Genomic DNA, 21,840 nt, shown 5'->3' on the forward strand with positions numbered 1-21,840 from the left:
TCTTCTTTAGGGGCCGGGTAGGTGGCGCTGGAGGTAAGGTGTCTGCCTTGCAAGCGCTAGCCAAGGAAGGACCGCGGTTCGATCCCCCGGCGTCCCATATGGTCCCCCCAAGCCAGAGGCGATTTCTGAGCACATAGCCAGGAGTAACCCCTGAGCGTCAAACGGGTGTGGCCCAAAAACCAAAAAAAAAAAAAAAAAAAAATTTCTTCTTTAGAAAAGAATGATAGGTGGCCGAAGAGATAGCATGGAGGTAAGGCGTTTGCCTTCCATGCAGAAAGTCGGTGGTTCAAATCTCGGCATCCCATATGGTCTCCTGAGTGCTGCTGGGTGTGACCAAAAGAAAAAAAAAAAAAGAATGAGAGATGGAACTTACAGTTATTTTATTCACCCTGCCTCCAGCAAAGATCAATAGATACTAAATATCACAAGGAAGCAATTGAGAAGTCTCATGCATTCTGTATCTCATCCAACAAATTTCTCTAAAGGTGAGATTACTTTATAGTAGAGCTGGGTGAGCACCACTTTACCTGCACCATCCAGACCTTAGGGACAAGTTCCTAGATTCTTTCTGATTTAGTTTATGGATAGGTAACAAGCATCTCTCTACTCAGAGCACACTACCACCACAACCATGCGGGTACAGGCACACTGAACCTCTTGGAATCTGAATTAGAAGACCCTCGTATCCATGCACTCTTGACTAGGTACTGGAAGGGGAATCCACAGGACTCTTCCTTGTCCATGAGAAGAGCTTCTTCAAGGTCTAAGCTAGGTACCCTTAACCCAACCCCCAGTTCATGATATCCTCATTAGGATATCAGGGACAATAAAGGAGGGGAGCAGCCTCTCCTGTAGGAGCACACCAGCAGTCTGTTTGACAAAGTTGTATCCTTTTCCCACCGGCCTGGCCTGGCCTCTAGCTAAAGTTGTGGCCATTTGACTTTTAAGGCCTCCCCAAGTCTCCCTGTCTATGAGGGAGGCTGCCCACCACTTTTGGATTGGGATGACCAAATCTTTGATTTGGAAGGGATGGCCTTGAATCTTTGAATATCTCTTGTCCCAGTGCACCTGTACCTATTCCGGCCTGTGTTTTATTCTCTTCATTTGTCATCAGAACCTGGCTGTTTATTTGCCTTGTAGGTTCAAGTGTGAATGGCTTGGAGGAACCCAGCATTGCCAAGAGGCTAAGGGGCACCCCTGAAAGGATCGAACTGGAGAACTACCGCCTCTCTGTGAAGCAGGTGGAAGAACTGGAGGAGGTGCCTGAGGAGACACAGGCCGAGCACAACCTGAGCAGCGTGCTGGACAAGGGCACAGAGGAGGACATTGACAGCAGGTCAGCCAGTGTGTTGGGGCTGTTCAAACCTACCTTCCAAATCCTGGGTGCTACAAAGTGCTGGTGGCTTCCCTGCTCAAGGAGGACAGTACACCTATTTAATAGCTGGGTTTTTGTCTTGGCTATGCCAAGACACCTACCAACTCTGTGACCCTAGACAAAGGCCTTGGCTCCAGTTCTTCATCAGTCACATGAGGTTGTGGTGTGTGCCCTCACCACAAAGTGGTATGGGGGTTAGATGTAGATAAAAGTTCCAATTGCACTTGACATACATATGCACTAATAAATGGGTGACTGCCTGGTGTCAGTCCTTCACAGAGGGCTTCTTGATCCTTTACCTCTTGGTCCTCTTCACAGGAATCCTGTAGTATAGACAAGAGCATGTATATCAGATTGGAGCATTAGTGCAATGGGTAAGGCACTTGCCTTGCATGCTGCTGACCCAGTTTCAATTCCCGACAACCCTAAGCCCTATCCTCTTACCCCATGAGTAATTTCTGAGCCCAGAGCCAGGAGTAAACTGAGCTGGGTATAACCCAAAACCCAAAAAATAACATGTACGTTGTCTCCTTATCGGTAAGTATTGTTAGTGACTAAGACTTGAATCAAGAGTTGACTGAGATTCTGGATCAGAGATATAGCACAATGGGTAGGATGTTTGCCTTGCACATGGCTGACCCAGATTTGATTCCCAACATCCCATATGGTCCCTCTATCATTGCCAGGAATAAACCCTGAGTTTAGAGCCAGGAGTAACCCCTAAGCACCACCAGGTATGACCCAAAAACCAATATATATAATCTGACTGGCCAATATTCGGGATTCTTCCCTTCTCCCTGCTGCCCAGGGAATCTCCCTAGCCCCCATTACATTTAGGTCCCTCTTCCATCTTTTTTTTTTTTTTTTTTTTTTTGGTTTTTGGGTCACACCCAGCAGCGCTCAGGGGTTACTACTGGCTCTGTGCTCAGAATCGCTCTGGCAGGCTCAGGGGACCATATGGGATGCTGGGATCTGAACCACTGTCCTTCTGCATGCAAGGCAAATGCACTACCTCCATGATATCTCTCCAGCCCCTCTTCATCTTGTTGGCCATAGAGCCTCACAGTCCATATGACCTGATTCATAATTAATTGCCTCTCCTTACTGTTTTGCTCTTCATTGGAAAAGTAATAGGAAGCTCCAATCATAGGTTTCCTGCTCTCAGGTGTGCTTGTGGGGCTGGAATAGGGCACCCCACACAGGGACAATAATAGCAGGCTGAAGTCTGTGCATTCATGAGAACCTCTGATTCTATGGACCAAGTCCCAAGTTGGAATTTGGTGTTCCTGATAAAGACACATCATTATGGATAGGCATCTTGGGGAAAGCAGCACACCTCTCGAGTTTATGTTTATGTTATATCCAGTGATTTAAAAAAAAAAAGTATAGGAGCTAGACAAGTAGTACAGTGGATAAAATACTTGCACAAAGCCAATCCAAGTTGGATCCCCATAAGGTTCCAAGCCTCACCAGGAGTGATCCCATGAGCAGAGAATTAGGAGTAAGTTCTGAGCATAGTTGAGGGTAGGAAATAAAAAAAGAATGTTTATGTCCCAGAGGCCACACAAAGCAAAAAAAAAAAAAAAAAGTTTTTTATTTGGTCTATCCAATCTCTTTTTTATTATTGTTGTTTTTGTTTGATGAGCCACACCCAGTGGCACTCAGGGGTTACTCCCAGCTCTGCACTCAGAAATCACTTCTGGGACTTCTCCTGGCATCCCCTGACGGCTTGCCTCGGCTGAGGCGTGTCTCCTGAGGCGTGTGTTTTCTGTTGGAGTTGTGGATTGTGGACATTTGGGGACTTCTCCTGGCATCCCCTGACGGCTTGCCTCGGCTGAGGTGAGTGTTTGGGGGCCGGAGCGCGGCCGCTCCGCTGCGCTTCGAGGCCGCGCACTCCACCTAGCCAATGAGTACCACCACAACACGTAGAAAAACCCACAGCATAAGCGTGACAATGGGGAGACTACGCAGACCAACTTCAACCATAGAGAATGAAGATGGAAACTCTGTGACCCAACAACGACCAACTACCTAAGCAGTCTTTCAGAAATGGAGTTTAGAGACGAAATATGGAGGTTGCTAACAGATATCAAAGAAAGTATAAATCAGAACACTAATAAAAATCAAGATAATATGAAGATAGAAATCAGAAAACTCCAAACTGAAATATCAGATCAGATAACAGGTCTGAAAAACTCAGTAGACGAATTGAAGAACATAATGGATGAGCTTTCCAACAGGTTAATAGCAGCTGAGGATAGAATTAGTGCTTTAGAAGACGAGATGCATAACAACTTTACACAGCAGAAGAGATTGGAAAAAAGCCTCAAATCAAATGATCAGACAATGGAAAATTTACTCAAAGAATATGAGAAGATGAAAATAGAAGTCTTTGATAAGCTCAACAGAAACAACTTTAGAATCATTGGAGTTCCAGAGACCCAAGAAGAAAATCTTCAGGAAGAATCAATGGTTAAGAACATCATCACAGAGAAACTACCAGAGTTAAAGAAAACATGTGACCAAATCCTGCATGCCCGAAGAGTACCAGCTAAAAAAGACCCCAGTAGAAACACCCCAAGACACATCCTAGTCACCATGATGAAACCCACCGATAGAGATAGAATACTGCAAGCAGCAAGATCGAAAAGGGAAATTACATTCCAGGGAGCATCCTTGAAATTTACAGCAGACCTGTCACCAGAAACACTCAAGGCCAGAAGGCAGTGGTGGGACGTAGTGGCAAAACTCAATGAAATAAATGCTTCGCCAAGAATATTGCACCCAGCAAAACTAAGTTTCAGGTTTGACGGATGTATACACGGCTTCACAGATAAACAACAGCTCAAAATCTTTGCAGACTCAAAACCAGCCTTAAAAGAAAAACTGAAAGATCTACTCTAAAAACAAGACAGAACAAAAAACACACCAAACTTCTACACAAAGATGGCAATAAATCCCATGACAATTATTTCTCTCAATGTCAATGGACTAAATGCACCAGTTAAGAGGCACAGAGTGGCGAAATGGATCAAAAAACTGAAGCCAACCTTCTGCTGTCTACAAGAAACACACCTGAATAGTCAGAATAAACATAGACTCAAAATCAAAGGCTGGAGGAAAATCATTCAAGCAAACAACACCCTTAAAAAAGCGGGGGTGGCCATACTAATATCAGATGACACAAACTTTATACTCAGAAAAGTTGTAAGGGACAAAGATGGATATTATGTACTAATCAAGGGATTTGTACAGCAAGAAGAAATCACTCTCCTAAACATATACGCACCGAATGAGGGTCCAGCAAAGTATTTAATACAATTGTTGACAAATCTGAAGAAGGATATCAATAATAACACAATAATTGTGGGAGACCTCAACACAGGCTTGTCAACACTTGATAGGTCAACCAAATGGAAACCCAACAAAAATATACTAGACCTGCAAAGAGAAATGGATGAAAGAGGCCTAGTAGATATATATAGGGCACTCTATCCTCAGAAACCTGGATACACATTCTTTTCCAATGTACATGGATCATTCTCCAGGATAGATCACGTGCTGGCACATAAAACATACCTCCATAAAATAAAAAAGATAGACATTTTGCAGGCTGCCTTTGCTGACCACAAGGCTCTGAAGTTAGATGTGAACTGCAAAGGGACACAGAAGAAAAAATTTAACACCTGGAAGTTAAACAGCCTTATACTCAATAACCAGTGGGTCCGAGATGAAATCAAGGAGGAAATCAAAAGGTTCCTGGAAACAAATGACAATAAAGACACAAACTATCAGAACTTATGGGACACAGCAAAAGCAGTACTGAGAGGAAAATTTATAGCTTTGCAAGCACACATCAGGAAGGAAGAAGGAGCTTACCTGAGTAGCTTAATGACACAGCTAATAGAACTAGAAAGTGCTCAACAAAAGGACCCAAAAATAGGGAGACAGAAGGAAATAACAAAGCTGAGAGCAGAAATCAACGAAGTGGAAACCCAAAAAACAATCCGAAAGATCAACGAAAGCAGAAGTTGGTTCTTTGAAAAAATAAACAAGATTGATAGACCATTGGCAAAACTCACAAAGCAAAAGAAAGAGAGAAACTTGATAACGCGTATTAGAAATGAGAAGGGGGAGATCACTACAGATACTGCAGAGATTCAAAGGGTATTCAGAGAATACTTTGAGAAACTCTATGCCACTAAATATGAGAACCTGGAAGAAATGGATAAATTTCTGAACTCATATAACCTTCCACGGTTGAATAAAGAAGAGGTAGCATATCTAAACACCCCCATCACTATTGAGGAAATTAAAACTGTAATCAAAAATTTACCCAAAAACAAAAGCCCAGGCCCTGATGGATTCACGAATGAATTCTTTCAGACCTTTCAAGAGGAACTACTACCAATTCTGGCCAGGCTCTTTTATGAAATCGAAAAAACAGGAATACTTCCAAATAGCTTTTATGAAGCCAACATCACCTTAATACCAAAACCTGATAGAGATGCTGCCAAAAAAGAAAATTACAGACCAATATCCCTGATGAACACAGATGCAAAGATCCTCAACAAAATCCTGGCGAACAGGATCCAGTGCCTCATCAAGAAGATCATTCACTTTGATCAAGTAGGTTTCATCCCAGGAATGCAAGGATGGTTTAACATCCGTAAATCTATCAATATAATACACAACATAAACAACAACAAAAATAAAAATCACATGGTCATATCAATAGATGCAGAAAAAGCATTTGATAAGGTTCAACACCCATTCTTTTTTTTTTTTTTTTTTTTTTTTTTTGGTTTTTGGGCCACACCCGGTAACGCTCAGGGGTTACTCCTGGCTATGCGCTCAGAAGTCGCTCCTGGCTTGGGGGACCATATGGGACGCCGGGGGATCGAACCGCGGTCCGTCTCCTAGGCTAGCGCAGATAAGGCAGGCACCTTACCTCCAGCGCCACCGCCCGGCCCCTCAACACCCATTCTTGATGAAAACTCTCAGCAAGATAGGAATAAAAGGAACCTTTCTCAATATAGTCAAAGCCATCTACCAGAAGCCAGTGGCAAATATTATCCTCAATGGAGAAAAACTAAAATCCTTTCCTCTAAATTCTGGTACAAGACAAGGCTGTCCTCTCTCACCACTCCTATTCAACATAGCACTGGAAGTACTTGCTATAGCGATTAGGCAAGAAAAAGATATCAAGGGAATCCAGATAGGAAAGGAAGAAGTCAAGCTCTCACTGTTTGCAGATGACATGATACTCTACTTAGAAAACCCTAAAGACTCTACCAAAAAGCTTCTAGAAATAATAGATTTGTATAGCAAAGTGGCAGGATACAAAATTAACACACAAAAATCAATGGCCTTTTTATACACTAATAATGATAGGGAAGAAATGGACATTAAGAGAACAATCCCATTCACATTAGTTCCACACAAACTCAAATATCTTGGAGTCAACCTGACTAAAGATGTGAAGGATCTATACAAAGAAAACTACAAAACACTGCTCCAAGAAATAAGAGAGGACACGCGGAAATGGAAACACATACCATGCTCATGGATTGGCAGGATCAACATCATTAAAATGGCAATACTTCCAAAAGCATTGTACAGATTTAACGCGATTCCTCTAAAGATACCCATGACATTTTTCAAAGAAGTGGATCAAATACTTCTGAAATTCATCTGGAACAACAAACAACCTCGAATAGCTAAAGCACTCCTTGGGAAAAGGAATATGGGAGGCATTACTTTCCCCAATTTTAAGTTGTATTACAAAGCAACAGTTATAAAAACAGCATGGTATTGGAATAAAAACAGACCCTCAGATCAGTGGAATAGGCTTGAGTACTCAGAGAAGGTTCCTCAGACATATAACCACCTTGTTTTTGATAAAGGAGCAAGAAATCCTAAATGGAGCAGGGAAAGCCTATTCAACAAGTGGTGTTGGCACAACTGGTTAGCCACTTGCAAAAAAGCGAACTCAGACCCACAGCTAACACCATGTACAAAGGTAAAATCCAAATGGATTAAAGACCTTGATATCAGAACTGAAACTATAAGGTATATAGAACAACATGTAGGTGAAACACTCCAGGACATTGAGACTAAAGGCATCTTTAAGGAGGAGACGGCACTTTCCAAGCAAGTGGAAGCAGAGATAAACAGATGGGACTATATTAAGCTGAAAAGCTTCTGCATCTCAAAGGAAATAGTGCCCAGAATACAAAGGCCACCCACTGAGTGGGAGAAATTATTCACCCAATACACATCAGATAAAGGGCTAATATCCAAAATTTACAAGGTACTGACAGAACTATACAAGAAAAAAACAACTAACCCCATCAAAAAATGGGGAGAAGAAATGAACAGACACTTTGAAAAAGAAGAAAGGCAAATGGCCAAAAGGCACATGAAAAGATGTTCAACATCACTAATCGTCAGGGAGATGCAAATCAAAACTACTATGAGGTACCACCTCACGCCACTGAGATTGGCACACATCACAAAAAAGGAAAACAAGCAGTGCTGGCGGGGATGTGGAGAGAAAGGAACTCTTTTTCACTGCTGGTGGGAATGCCGTCTAGTACAACCTTTATGGAAAGCGATATGGAGATTCCTTCACAAACTGGAAATTGAGCTTCCATACGATCCAGCTATACCACTCCTAGGAATATACCCAAGAAACACAAAAATACAATACAAAAATCCCTTCCTTACTCCTATATTCATTGCAGCGCTATTTACAATAGCCAGACTCTGGAAACAACCAAGATGCCCTTCAACAGATGAGTGGCTGAAGAAACTGTGGTACATATACACAATGGAATACTATGCAGCCATCAGGAAAGATGAAGTCATGAAATTTTCCAATACATGGATGTACATGGAATCTATTATGCTGAGTGAAGTAAGTCAGAGGGAGAGAGAAAGACGCAGAATGGTTTCACTCATCTATGGGCTTTAAGAAAAATGAAGGACATTTTTAACAGTATCTCAGAGACAAGACAGATGAGGGCTGGTAGGTGCAGCTCAGGACATGCAGCTCATCACATAGAGTGATGAGTGCAGTTGCAGAGATGACTACACTGAAAACTATCATAAAATGTGAATGAATGAGGGAAGTAGAAAGCCTGTCTCGAGTACAGGTGTAGGGGGGTAGGGAGGAGGGAGATCTGGGAAATTGGTGGTGGGAATGTTGCACCGGTGAAGGGGGGTGCCCTTTACATGACTGTAATCATACAACTATAATCATGTTTGTAATCACGGTGTTTAAATAAAGATTAAAAAAAAAAAAGAAATCACTTCTGGCAAACTTGGGGGATCAAACCTGGGTTGGTCCCAGATTGGCTACGTGCAAGGCACATGCTATCTCTTAAGCTCCTATCTGTCCCATCTCTCTCTCTTTTTTTTCTTTTTTTTTTTCCACTTTTTGGATCACACCTGTGGTGCTCAGGGTGTATTACTCCTAACTATGCGCTCAGAAATTGCTCCTGGCTCGGGGACCAGATGGGACGCCAGGAATCGAACCACCGTCTGTCCTGGATCGGCCACGTGCAAGACAAATGCCCTACTGCTGTTCTATCGCTCCAGCCCCATGTCCCATCTCTTAACTGTGTCTGCAGTAGGTGCCTTTTACATGCTGGCTCTGGTTCACTTTCCTCACCTGCCCAGCCTTGCTGGTATCTACTAAAGGATTCAGAGTGTTCAGTGAAACACTGTTGTGGGCCAACAGTTAAGAGCAGCTAGGAGCTGAGACCAGAAGGGCAGCCCTGACTGAGCTGCCAGTGCTTTCAAAGCTGGCACGTCTGTGTTCTGCCTGATGGAGCAGTTTGAGTCACATACACACACAGGACACTTCTTTGTAGCCATGAGGAGAGGAATGTGTGGAGATAAAGCAGAGCTCTGTTCTTGAAATTCCAAGGGTCAGGGTAACTCTAAGCTGTATCCTTTTCCCCAGCCCTGGCAACAGATATCCAACGGATGAGGCACTTATGGCAAACTTCTCAGATAGCTCTAATGTGCATTTTGGAGGTTTGTTGTGGGGGGGGGGGGGGGGGTTCCTAGGGGAAATCAACACTCGACAATGCTCAGGGGTTACTCCTGAGAATACACTTGGCTGGCTTTAGGAACAGTATGGGGAGTGCAGAGGATCAAACCACATTAAACCTGGATCAGTGCATGCAAAGTATAGCACCCTACCTGTTATATTGTGGTCTCAGCCTTCCTCCTGGGCTTGAGACCTGACAGCTGCTCTTGGTTGAAGAACTCAGGGTCTTAGCGCACCAAGACAGGTGCATGTGGTAACTTGACTACCAATTTGTAAAAATGAGGATAATAGTCATAACTGGGTTGTTCCTAGTTCAGTGAACTAAACTCATGAAGTACCAGGTTTGATCCCCAGCACTCCATAACGTTCTAAATCCCACCGGGCGTAATCCCTGAGAGAGTGAAGAGCCAGGAGTAAGCCCTGAGCATCGTCAAGTATGGCCCAACAACAAAGTTAACAAAATTCAGATGCCAAGCTTTCCTTGGTCCAAGTTGTTATATCTACCTAATTAAACCTACCTCCTTTACCCTCCATGCATTGCAATTACAGGCCACTCGTATTTAATCAGAAAGTGTAGCTTATCTCCCTTGAAAATAAGGGTCTTTTCTATGTCACTTTTGTATTTCCCTACCATGTCTAGGAAGCTCATTGTAGGTAAAAAAATGTTCAGTAAATTTTAGGTGACTGAATAACTTAATTAAGAGATGGGGCCGGAGAGATACAATAGAGGTAGGTGTTTGCTTTGCATGCAGAAGGACAGTGGTTTGAATCCCGGCATCCCAAATGGTCCCCGAGCCTGCCAGGAGCAATTTCTGAGCGTAGAGCCAGTAGTAACCCCTAAGCGCTGCAAGGTGTAACAAAAAAACAAAACAAAACAAAACAAAAAGAGTTGCTAAACTGAACTGCCTGCATTAATAAGCTTTTTTTATTTTCTGTATTTACCAGCTGAGCTTTATATTGTGCTGAAAGTATTTATTGAATGAATGGTGAATATATAAATGAACAAGTATTAAATGAAGGACTAGTATCACAGAATATTATAAGCAACAATATTGTAAGAAAACCAACAAAATCCCTAATTTTCTCCTTTTTTTTGTTTTTTGTTTTCTGTTTTTTGTTTTTTGAGCCATACCTGGTGATGCTCAGGGGTTACTCCTGGCTATGTACTCAGAAATTGCTCCTAGCATGGAGGACCATATGAGACTTCGAACCATGGTCCGTCCTAGGTTAGCTGCATGCAAGGCAAACGCCTTACCGCTTGTGCCACTGCTCCGACCCCAAAATCCCTAATTTTCACAGCATGCTCGTATTACTTTTTTTTTTTTTTTTTTTGGTTTTTGGGCCTCTCCTGGTGACGCTCAGGGGTTACTCCTGGCTATGCGCTCAGAAGTCGCTCCTGGCTTAGGGGACCATATGAGACACCAAGGGATCAAACCGAGGTTCGTCCTAGGCTAGCGCTGGCAAGGCAGACACCTTACCTCTAGCGCCACCACACCGGCCCCTTGTATTACTTTCTTACCAATGAAAGCATGAGCCTCAATATTGCTAACCAGCTTAAGGTCATATGGCTGGTAAGGAGTAAGCCAGGTTGGTACTGTGAGGAGTCCGCCACCTGAGAAGTAGACCACAAGACAGCCCTGGCTTTCAGCCAAGAGGAGTTTTGCGTTCCCAAAACTACTGTCACAAACTATACTGTTAATGATTTGCTATAAAGACAAGGACCAGGATATAGATTAAAATCAGTGACGTGAAGATGCAGTGAACAACTAGATGCTTTCCTGATTCCCTCATTGTGAGTTGGGCAGTATTGCATTTTCAGTGTTGCTGTGATGACACCCATAGTTGTTACTCAACCCTGGATGATTAGGGTTTTCATTAAGGCTTTATTTTTATTAAGGCTTTGTTATCCCTGCAATAATTGTTTGATTGATCACACTCCTGTTAAATAGCTATTCAGTCTACAGATTAACTTACTCAAAGCCTATCCTTTCTAAATTGTTTGTCTTATTGGGTTTGGGGAGAATGGAGTCAAACTCAAAAGTTCTCAGGGGTTACTTCTTTTCTTATGTTTTTGTTTTTGGATCACACCCAGCAGTGCTCAGGGATTACTCCTGGCTCTGTGCTCAGAAATTGCTCCTGGGAGGCACGGGGGCCTTATGGGATGCTGGGATTTGAACCACTGTTCATCGGCTGCATGTAAGGCAAACACCCTACCACTGTGCTATCTCTCCAGCCCCTCAGGGGTTACTCCTGACTTTACACTCAGGAATTATTCTGGTAGTGCTCAGAGGCCCCGTATAAGGTCATTTGCTTGCAAGGCCAGAACCCAACCCATGCTCTCTGGCCCTTATCTTACTGTTGTGGCCAGCCCTCACCCAAAATCAGATTGTTAGACTCTGCACCATGATTCCAGGTCCTGAGAAATGGCATTCCAGAGCTTTCTTCCCAGAAGGGGCAGAGAAATGTTAGATTTTTGTTGTTGTGTTTTGTTTTGGGGTCACACCCAGCAGCACTTGGGTTACTCCTGGCTCTACGCTCAGAAATTGCTCCTATCAGGCTCGGGGGACTATATGGGAAGCCGGGATTTGAACCATCGTCCTTCTGCATACAAGGCAAATGCCTTACCTCCATATTATCTCTCCGGCCCCTAAAGGTTAGATTCTTCACTATGCTAACAGCACTTGTCACAGGGGCCTTGTCTGATCTTCTTCACTGTAAGACCATTCATTCACTCACTGGCTGGCTATCTCACAAGGAGAGAGTTCTGTTGAGGTGGGGGAAGTGCCTAGCTCCCACAGAAAGTCAGAATTGGATACCCACCCCTACCTGTTTTCATTAGACTATTTGGGAAAGCCAAATTTTCTCGAGCCCCATCAGTTGTTAAGTACATTTTTCACCAGATTGCAAACTCCCAAAAAGTCTCCCTTGGCACTTATGAGACCATGAATCAGGTCTCAGAAGCTGTTTTGGTTGTACATTGAGATTCAGCTTTTCTTCCTGCTTTGGAGTCCCAACACATAGAGGATGCCAATTTTTATCCATGTCTGCATTCTCTGACAGGGATGGGAGAGGCCTAACATGCTCTAGGCTAGAGCTTCTTAAAACTTTCCACTCACAACCCTTTCCAGAAGAGAAATTTTTATGTGACTCCAGACATATAAAATAGGTATACAAATCAAACATATACTAATCATAAATTTATATTAAAACAGGGCCCGGGGAGATAGCACAGCGGTGTTTGCCTTGCAAGCAGCCGATCCAGGACCAAAGGTGTTTGGTTCGAATCCCGGTGTCCCATATGGTCCCCCATGCCTGCCAGGAGCTATTTCTGAGCAGACAGCCAGGAGTAACCCCTGAGCACCGCCGGGTGTGGCCCAAAAACCAAAAAAAAAAAAAAAAAATTTATATTAAAACAGAATTTTTGTGACACACCACCGCTGCCACCACCACCACCACCATATTCATTTAGCTCAGTTATCACTCTCCATTGCAGCATAAGGAGAAGGCTTCAAAGGGTGGGAATCAAAGTGTGGTTTACATAAATCAGGAGTTTTGGGGGTTTGGTGGTATTATTTTTGTTTGTTTGTTTGCTTTTACATAGGTGGCTGCTTGTTATTTCAATCAGAAGTAGGCCCCGTGCTAAGGAGGACAGCATTGTGGGGAAAGTTGAAATATCCTGAAACTTAAGCATTTCAGGATATTAACACAAGCACCCTTTACCCTCAGTATTACTTTTGCCTTGTGTAATAGATCCCTGAATGACTATTTGAATGGTGGGGGTTGTTATAACACTTAACCACTATTGTTTGTTTGGTTGGTTTGTTGGTTTTTGGTTTGGGGGCCACATCCAGTGTTGCTCAGGGGTTACTCCTGGCTCTGTGCTCATAAGTCACTCCTGGCTCAGGGGACCATTTCAGATGCCGGGAATCCCAGGTTCACCCTGGGTCTGCCGCCAAATGCCCTATTGCTGTGCTATCTCTCTGGCCCGCACCTAGCCACTATTGTTATTGATGGTGTTATATTGGATTTAGAAGGGAAACTATCGCTTCTTAGACACGATGTGGAATTCTTTTTGTGCCAGTTTGTTATTGCATGGTAAGTATAAGATAAAGCATACGTACAGAGTAATTACTTGCTGTTTCTGTATTAGAATTATGATTTGAAGGGGCCAGAGCGATAGCACTAAAAAAATGATTTGAAAGAAAGCAGTGAAGTTAATACTATCAACTTCCTCCCTTTTTTGTTATTGTTGTTATTTATTTTGGGCCACACCCAGTGACGCTCAGGGGTTACTCCTGGCTATGTGCTCAGAAATCGCTTCTGGCTTGGGGGACCATATGGGACGCCAGGGGATCGAACCATGGTCTGTCCTAGGTCAGCCATGTGCAAGTCAAATGCCCTACTGCTGCACCACTGCTCTGGCATTTCCCTTTTTAAAATTTTATTTAAGTACCTTTGAAAATAGAAAAATAGACAACAATATTTGTAAATGGTCACTATTAAAGCAACATTTTTAAGTAAAACAAATAAATAATGCCCCCCCAAGAGTGGGGTGTTGGTTTCCATGATTATATCGTATCAAACTGTAAACTTTAAGTCAGCTATGCCTCTGCTATCATGTTACCTAGCATGTACTCCTGGGGGCTTGGGGCACATGTGAATTTGAAGGTACTGCCTTCATTCAGGTTCCACTTCAGCACTGAAAGTGTGCAGAACCTTGTAGTCAGATCTCAAACCAAAGAGTGCTCACAGTAAAAGACAATCAACTCCATTCCCTATGTATATCAAAAATGATAGCATGGGGCCAGAGCAGTGGCATAGCAGTAGGGCATTTGCCTTGCACGTGGCTAACTAGGATGGACTTCAGTTCGATCCCCCAATGTCCCATATGGTCCCCCAAGCCAAGAGCAGTTTCTGAGCCAGGAGTAACCCTGAGCATCACCAGGTGTGGCCTAAAATCTCAACAACAACAAAAAAAAGAAAAAATAGTCCACTGTTCTCACCTGTTTCTCAGAGCCCTCGGTGGGACTTTACCTGAGTAAGATTGCCTCTTCCTGGATCGAAGTGCCCACACAGGACTGTTGACTCACAAAACTATACCAGGGCATGCTGGTGTGTTGTGCACTTTCTTTCCATCCCCTTGAGTGTCTAAGCTGGACAGGCCTTTATTTCCTGGTACACTGTTCTTCTAGCTAGTTTTTCACCATACTTACTTTGCTTTATGGTGGTTTGTCTGCAGTAGCTCTGAGTCCGAGATGGAGGAGGAGGAGGAGGAAGAAGAAGAAGAGCAAGAGGAAGAGGAGGAGCTGCAGCTGCCCACCTCAGACCTGGGAGGTGTTCCTTGGAAGGAGGCTGTGAGAATCCATGCTCTCTTGAGAGGAAAGAGTGAAGAGAATCTTGAGGCTTCTAAGAGCTATGAGCCTGGGAATGAAGAGGAGGAGGAGGAGGAAGGAGAGGAGGAAGAAGAAGAGGAATCTAGTGAAGGTCAGAAAAGTTTCCTCTCCTAACCTCACCCTATCCCTTGGTGTAAAGTTTCTCTGCCTGGATACCTGGATATGCCTCTTACATGATACCTCCTGCTTCCCACTTGTCTTCTTGGCAGAGTTCACAGTGAAAATATAGTCCCTGAACACTTCAGAGCATTAGTCTGGTGGAAGACAGTGCAGGAACATCATTTATACAAAGTTCCTTGCTCTTCTTACTGCTTTTTCTTTTTTTCACTTTAGTTTCAGTTAATTTGAACAGTGAATGAGATTTTGGCTTTCTAAAGGCTCTAGAGCTGCGATGGCGAATCTATGGCATGCGTGCCAGCGGTGGCACACGAAGGCCTTGCAGTTGGCACGCGGGTGCGTGCCGCATAGTTTTTAGATACTACAGTCTCGTTATTAAGGTTTAATTGATGTGCTGGCACTTTTGAGGAAATTCTTTGGTTTTGTGCGGCAGTTTGGGCACTCGGGCTTAAAAAGATTAGCCATCACTGCTCTAGGGCATCAAACCTCATTCAGGATTGAGAAGGGAACTATGAAAAGGCCACCTGGGCAGGGCTCAGCTGCTCTCAGGTACCTGCTTATACTTAGAGGCTGAAGAAGATCACCCCATTTGTTGTGGCCTTGTAGAGTCTGAGAGCCTTACGCTCAAGCTGCTTTTATTCTGTCCCTTTCACTGGCTCTGTCCTTCTCACTGGCTCTGTCCCAGCTCAGGTGAGAAGAAAGGACTTGCTTGCCTCCTTAAAAAGTAAAGTAAGAAGATGATGAAATAGGATGGAACATGGAACAAGTTTCAATTTAAGGCGCAGTGTCGAGGAGACACTGGTTAAAAGAACAGGAGAAATTCTGGACAACTTTGTTGATATGGCACTAGATACAGCTCTGCAGCGTCTCATACTTTTCTCTGCTTTTCTTAGAATTTGGCTTGTCATGCTGCCCGGGCACATCCCTGAATCTTTTTTTTTTTTTTTTTTGTATTTGGGCCACACCTGGTTGTGCTCAAGGGTTATTCCTGCCTCTACACTCAGAAATTGCTCCTGGCAGGCCCAGGGGACCATATGGGATGCAAGGGATCAAACGTAGGTCCATCCCTGGCAGCCGCGTGCAGCCCTACTGCTGTGCTGTCACTTCAGCCCTCCTGAACCTTTTTGTTTTGGCAGAGAAAGCACTGAGTGCTTCCCTGATAGAAATCTTCTCAACCAGGGTACGGGGATGGACTGATATTTAGAGATCTCTGGCATCCCAAAACATAGGCAGAACATGCAGGGGAAAAGCACATCCTCTCTAACCCAAGGAGACAAGAATGTCTTTAGAACAGTCTTCCTGAAGGCATTGCAGCACCTGCTTTCCTGCACCTGCCTTGCTGTTTCATGAAAAATGAGTGTGGTCTACACAGTAAGGTGCAGGTGCTCCCTAGGGATGGAAATAAACACTTTTCACATTTGAGCTGTATCCACAGGCATAACTGGCCTAGGACTAACCCCACATCCCTGCTGGCCAGAGAAGTGATGATATTCAAAATTCATCTGGAGAAGGGCATTTTGTTTATATCATTCCAAAGTTCATACTAGCCACAGCTAAGCGTCAGTCTGTTCCCTTTTTGGTAGAGTTTTACCCTGGCAGCACTGCCAAACTAAGCCCAGGAGGAATGACTTTAACTAGAGAAATGCTCTGGCAAATTCAGCCAAGCTTTGGGTCTTGGTTCTTAACCGTGGTATGAGTCAGAGACTTTCGTGCCTGTGTCAACAGTGATGGGACATTATTGCTTTGTAGCTAAAAATAATTCCCTTCTATTCTCTTTCCCTGCCTTATGGCCCCCTCCCCCATTCTTGTTTTTCCCTTTATTCCCACATGGATTCTCGATGCTGTTTGTGGGTGTATTGCTCCCCCTACTGTAGAGGGGGAGTATTGCCCCTGGGTCAGAGAACTCCAGCAAAGCCGGTGGCTCCAGCTCACCTTATGGAAAGAAGATCCGGGTACATGTAAAGGTACCCACACTTCCTCTTGCCCGCCTTCTACCCTGACTCCTTGGCAGCCACCTGAAATTTTCCCCAAGAGCAGGTCCCACATGGGAAGATCTGTTTTAAAGAGCCACACTGACAGGCTTTGGATACCTACCCTGGACCCAGACTTCAGGTACAGAATAGTGTGTGAAACAGAGCTACAGAGAAGACTTCAGCAGCAATATTAGTTAATGAGGCACACATGTGCCCTTCCATGTTTGGCTTCAAGTTTAGCCTTGGTTTACTCTAATGCGAAAATCCTCACATCAGCTATAACTCTTCTAGTGTCGGACTCTGAGTTATCAGCACATGCCCAGATATTCCCTCCTCTGTGTTTGTCTAGGGAAGGAGCAAAATGTGGCCCAGAGAAAGACTCATTCTCTTCCATTTTGGAGAAAGGGTCTGTATTTTTCTCTTTAATTTACCTTCCTTAGTCCTTAGTCTTTACGGCTGTTTAATCACTTTGGTTGGGCTTGGCCCCAGCTAGCAGCACCATGAAGGCCAGTTGAAGTTAGAGAGTCTTCAACCCTCTAGCAGCTGGCAGCTCCAATAAGGAGGTATACAAGAAGCCCCTTGACCTGTAATGCAGGGCAGTGCCTGTTCGCCTCTGCTGGTTTGATTAGCACTTTCTGTCCATCTCACTTTCCCTATAGCACCACGGTCTAGAAGTTGTTGTTATAGTGTGAAGCAAGCCAAAGCTCGATTGTTGAGCTCTAGCTCCTGTCAGTAACCCAGGATCCTTCGCATTGGGTAGCACCTGCTCTTGCTTCCTCAACAGTCATCCCCTGTCCCATAGAGTCACTCTCCTCTCCTCTTCCCCACCCTGGTCGTTATCTATCCCTGATTTCACCCAACTCTGGCATTTTCAAAGCCTAATTATAAGAGTCCACAGGGCAGGGGCTGCATGCATATTCCTTAGGCTCTGACAACAGAAGATGATGGTCCCCTTCAAATGTGAATGAGACCAGGGAGAGATAGCCGGAGTAAATCTTGATCTGCAGCACTGCATGGCCCCCCAGCACTGCCTACTGAAGTCCTGGAAGGCCCCCCCATCAAGTACAGCTAGGATTGACCCCCCCCAGGGAGAAGAATAAAAGGCAAGTTGGAAAAGATCACTGGTAGCTTCTCATATATCTGAGAAGCCAATTCTATGTCTAAATGGCATTAACAGGGAGCAAAATGGAATTGAAAGGAAAAGGACTTTGGCCTCAGAAAAAGTGGAAAAGTTATTCCTACCCATGAACTGCCAAAACTTTGGGGCTTCCAACCTAGATTATTGCTTGTTTCCCTAGCCATGGCCTCCCCTAGCTTCCCTTACTCCTATAGCTGTCTCCCTGCCTTTGACCAGCATGCAGCATGAGAATTATGGTGGAAAAGGAATTTTAGCTACAGAAGACAAAAGCTAAAATACCAACAAAGTAGATTTTCATCCGTGAGCTGTTTGGTTCATGGCAAAATGACACCTTGATCTTATCACTTGGCTTAAATCCAGAAGCTATCAATCAGTATGGCAGGTGGTAGTAAGCACCAGCTGTGTGACCAACAGAAGATGCATGAGTGCGGTGTCCTCAGGGAATCTCACATACTGGTAACAGAGCAGGTGCTTGTGACTACAAGGATAGCTCTTCCACGGCCCATCCTAACCTTCTCTTTTCTAATGTAGTATTAGGATGAAAAGAGCCTCCAAAGGGAGAATTTGTTCTGCATTGAAGCTGAAGTATTTGGAACTATTTTCAATGAAATTGTTAGTTTTATTGAAATTAACAATAGTGAAATTGAACAGGAGCTAAACTCAGTTGAATAAGTAGGAGTTGGGTATATATCTGCACTGATGCAATCTCCACTTTTGCCTTCTTTATTTCAACTGATTTTGCAATACTGTAACTTTTCTGTCTCTCCTTTCTGTGGTGTTCCCATCCCGCCTTCCCTTCACTGTTTTATTTCCTTTCTTCCTCCCTATTACCTCTCCCTCATCTCCACCTATTGAACCTCATAAGTTAGCTGGGAGTCAGAGATTCCAGCAGATCATAAATACAACTGATCCACTGGAGATTCAGGCTGACGTGCACTGGACGCATATTCGTGAGAAAGAGGAGGAGGAGAGAATGGAACCAACCTCTGTGTCCTCTTTTTCTAGAGGTAACTGTTTCAAGAAAGCCCAGAGTCCCCCATCTCTCTGTACATGTGACCCCTGTCTTCACCTTTAGAAGACTTTCCTGTTAGGATCCAGCCTTCAGTTTGACAAAAAAAAAGTAATACTCAATAGAGCATTTCACTTTTTAAATTATTAATCATAACCACTGCCTTTTCTGTTATATGAGGATATGTAAAGTTCTCTATTGGGGTAAGAGTTTATTGGCTTCATGTACCAGACTCTAGGTTCCACTCCCAGTACCACAGAGAAAACATAAAGCAGCTAGATGCTCTTTCTTTATTGCTTGTAAAAAGAACTTGACCTGGAAAAAAACCAAAACTATGCTTTCTCTCCTCTTTCAACTTTCTCTTAACATGCCTGGTGTTTTCCTCACAGAGTGTATTTGTCTATGAAGTTGTGATATCAGGATAGTTGTAGGAAAAACTTATTTTTAGAACTTTTTTTAATTACTTAGGTTCTGTAAGTTTTGAGAAGAAATATGGCTCAGTGGTAGGGCACGTGCTTGTTTTGTTTTGTTTTGTTTTTGGGCCACACCCAGCTATGCTCAGGGGTTACTCCTGGCTATCTGCCCAGAAATAGCTCCTGGCAGGCACGGGAACCATATGGGACACCGGATTCGAACCAACCACCTTAGGTCCTGGATCAACCACCTTAGGCCCTGGATCAGCTACTTGCAAGGCAAATGCCGCTGTGCTATCTCTCCGGCCCCAGGGCACATGCTTTGTATGAGTAGATCTTGGGGCTTCCTTCCTGCTATTGCAGGAGGGAAAGAAAGATATTTATAATAAGGAAACCTCCAAGATAATTTCTAGATAATTTCTAGATCTTGATCTTATGTCAGAGAACCTGCAATTTACAGTAGATTGAAGATAATGTTCTGGCTTCTTCCAAAAGAATAGCAGCAGAGCTGTGGCATCTGCTCCAGGTCTTCAATCCTTAGTGATCTATCCTGTCTTCATGTCATCAGATTGTCTCTTATTCTTCTCTTTATATTCTCTTCAGTACTTGTTGGGTTCACACAGCCTCAAGGCCTCTTGAGTATAGCAAAGAAACTGTCTCTGTTTCCATGAACTCACTGTTGAACTGTACATTTGATCTTTCCCATTTTATATCTCTAAAGCAAGACCAATCCATGTCCAGGAGGGCAGCTCTCAGCTTCACTGTGCAGTTTCTCCTACTTCCCTGTGTCTAGGATCATCCCCAACACAAGCCTCACAGTAGAGCTGGTCAGTGCAGGACAGGCCTGTTTGTAACATAACCTCAGGTTCTCTTTTATTTTGCAATCCAGGAGTGACTGCAACCCTCCTCACTGGGAATGCATATTCCTGAGTAACTTTGTGTTTGTCGTCTGTTTTCAAATTCAGTGCCTGAACTTCTCTCTATGCGCCACGCAGCAGTGCAGGCCTGGCTGGAGACGGTGTCCGGAGGTAGTCTGGTGATGTTTGTTCTTCCTCACTCACCATAACCAGCTCTCTCGTCGGCTCTGCTGGTGCCTTAACACGAGAATTGAGGGACGCTCTTGCATGCTGAGGGAAGAGGGAGGGGCCACGTGCATGTTCACCCAGGCAGCTATCCCTGCATGGACCAGACACACTTGTCCTAGCCCCCTCAATGGTAATCCAAAAGAATAAGGAGTATAGGCACAATAGAGCCTCAGGTTCTTTCATTAGTTAAGGCTAGAAAAAGACCAGATGTTGGGGCTGGAGAGATAGCATGGAGGTAAGGCATTTGCCTTGCATGCAGGACGGTGGTTTGAATCCCGGCATTCCATATGGTCCCTCGAGCCTGCCAGGAGCGATTTCTGAGCATAGAGACAGGAGTAAACCCTGAGCGCTGCCGGGTATGACACAAAAACAAAAATAAAAAAAAGACCAGCTGTAGAAACATTGGCAATAAGGAAAATTAAGTTGGGCACCAATGAGGGCTGGAGAGATCGCACAGTGGTAGGGCATTTGCCTTGCACACAGCTAATTCAGAATGAACAGTGGTTTGAATCCCAGCATCCCACATGGTCCCCTGTGCCTGCCAGGAGCGATTTCTGAGCACAGAGACAGGAGTTACCCTGAGCATCGCTGGGTGTGACTCAAAAATAAACAAACAAAAAAAAAACATAAATATATTAAAAAGTTGGGCACCAAAGGGTGTGAAAGTAGAGAAATACCCACTTTTACAAATCGACTGAATTTCCAGAGGAGAGATGTCCTCTTCAGGAGGATGAGTAGAAGATGGGGTAGGCTGGGATGAAGGTTTTTAGGTACTTAGACCAAGAGACAGCTGAGAAATCACAGCAGTCCTTCTTAAGGCTTTCCAGAGCGGTGTTTCTCACCAGGGAGCTGCTAATACTGGGGGCAGGACTGCATTTTCCATGAATGGAGCCATTCAGCGTCCCTGCCAGACCATGAAACCTACACAGAGTCCTACACCACCCGAAGTAGGGTGGCATTGCCTGACTGAGTTACTTTTAGGCTAGACCCTCATAGCCAAGCACACAGATCAGGAGATGCTTCTTGCAGAGAGGCTAGGCTCTGGAAACTGAAGCTCATGGTCATTGTTTTATTTTTTGTTTGGTTTGATTTTGGTTTGGTTTGGCGCTCAGGGGTTAATTACTCCTGCACTCAGAAATCACTCCTGGCAGGCTCAAGAGACTATGGGGGATGCTGGGAATCGAACCAGGGTCGGCCATAGGCAAGGCAAATGTTGTGCTATTGTCGCCTCCCCGCCCCCCCATTGTTTTCTCTTGGTAGCGGAGACTTGGTGGATGA

The 21,840-nt window shown here is 44.1% G+C and overlaps 2 protein-coding genes across 2 annotated transcripts in view; one reads left to right on the forward strand and one right to left on the reverse strand.

Annotated features, from left to right (window-relative positions):
- The window catches only part of BCL2L13 (BCL2 like 13), a 1,170,396-nt gene that overhangs the window by 1,001,705 nt on the left and 146,851 nt on the right, over positions 1 to 21,840 (reverse strand). The window lies entirely within an intron of this gene.
- The window catches only part of MICAL3 (microtubule associated monooxygenase, calponin and LIM domain containing 3), a 251,291-nt gene that overhangs the window by 188,913 nt on the left and 40,538 nt on the right, over positions 1 to 21,840 (forward strand). The window contains exons 20-23 of the mRNA XM_049783345.1: positions 1,141 to 1,336; positions 14,674 to 14,918; positions 16,819 to 16,908; positions 18,925 to 19,062. Coding sequence (XP_049639302.1) covers positions 1,141 to 1,336; positions 14,674 to 14,918; positions 16,819 to 16,908; positions 18,925 to 19,062 — 669 coding nt within the window. The remainder of the gene's footprint in view (positions 1 to 1,140; positions 1,337 to 14,673; positions 14,919 to 16,818; positions 16,909 to 18,924; positions 19,063 to 21,840) is intronic.

Source organism: Suncus etruscus, chromosome 11, assembly GCF_024139225.1.
Source record: "Suncus etruscus isolate mSunEtr1 chromosome 11, mSunEtr1.pri.cur, whole genome shotgun sequence".
In the NCBI taxonomy this organism is placed as follows: domain Eukaryota; kingdom Metazoa; phylum Chordata; class Mammalia; order Eulipotyphla; family Soricidae; genus Suncus; species Suncus etruscus.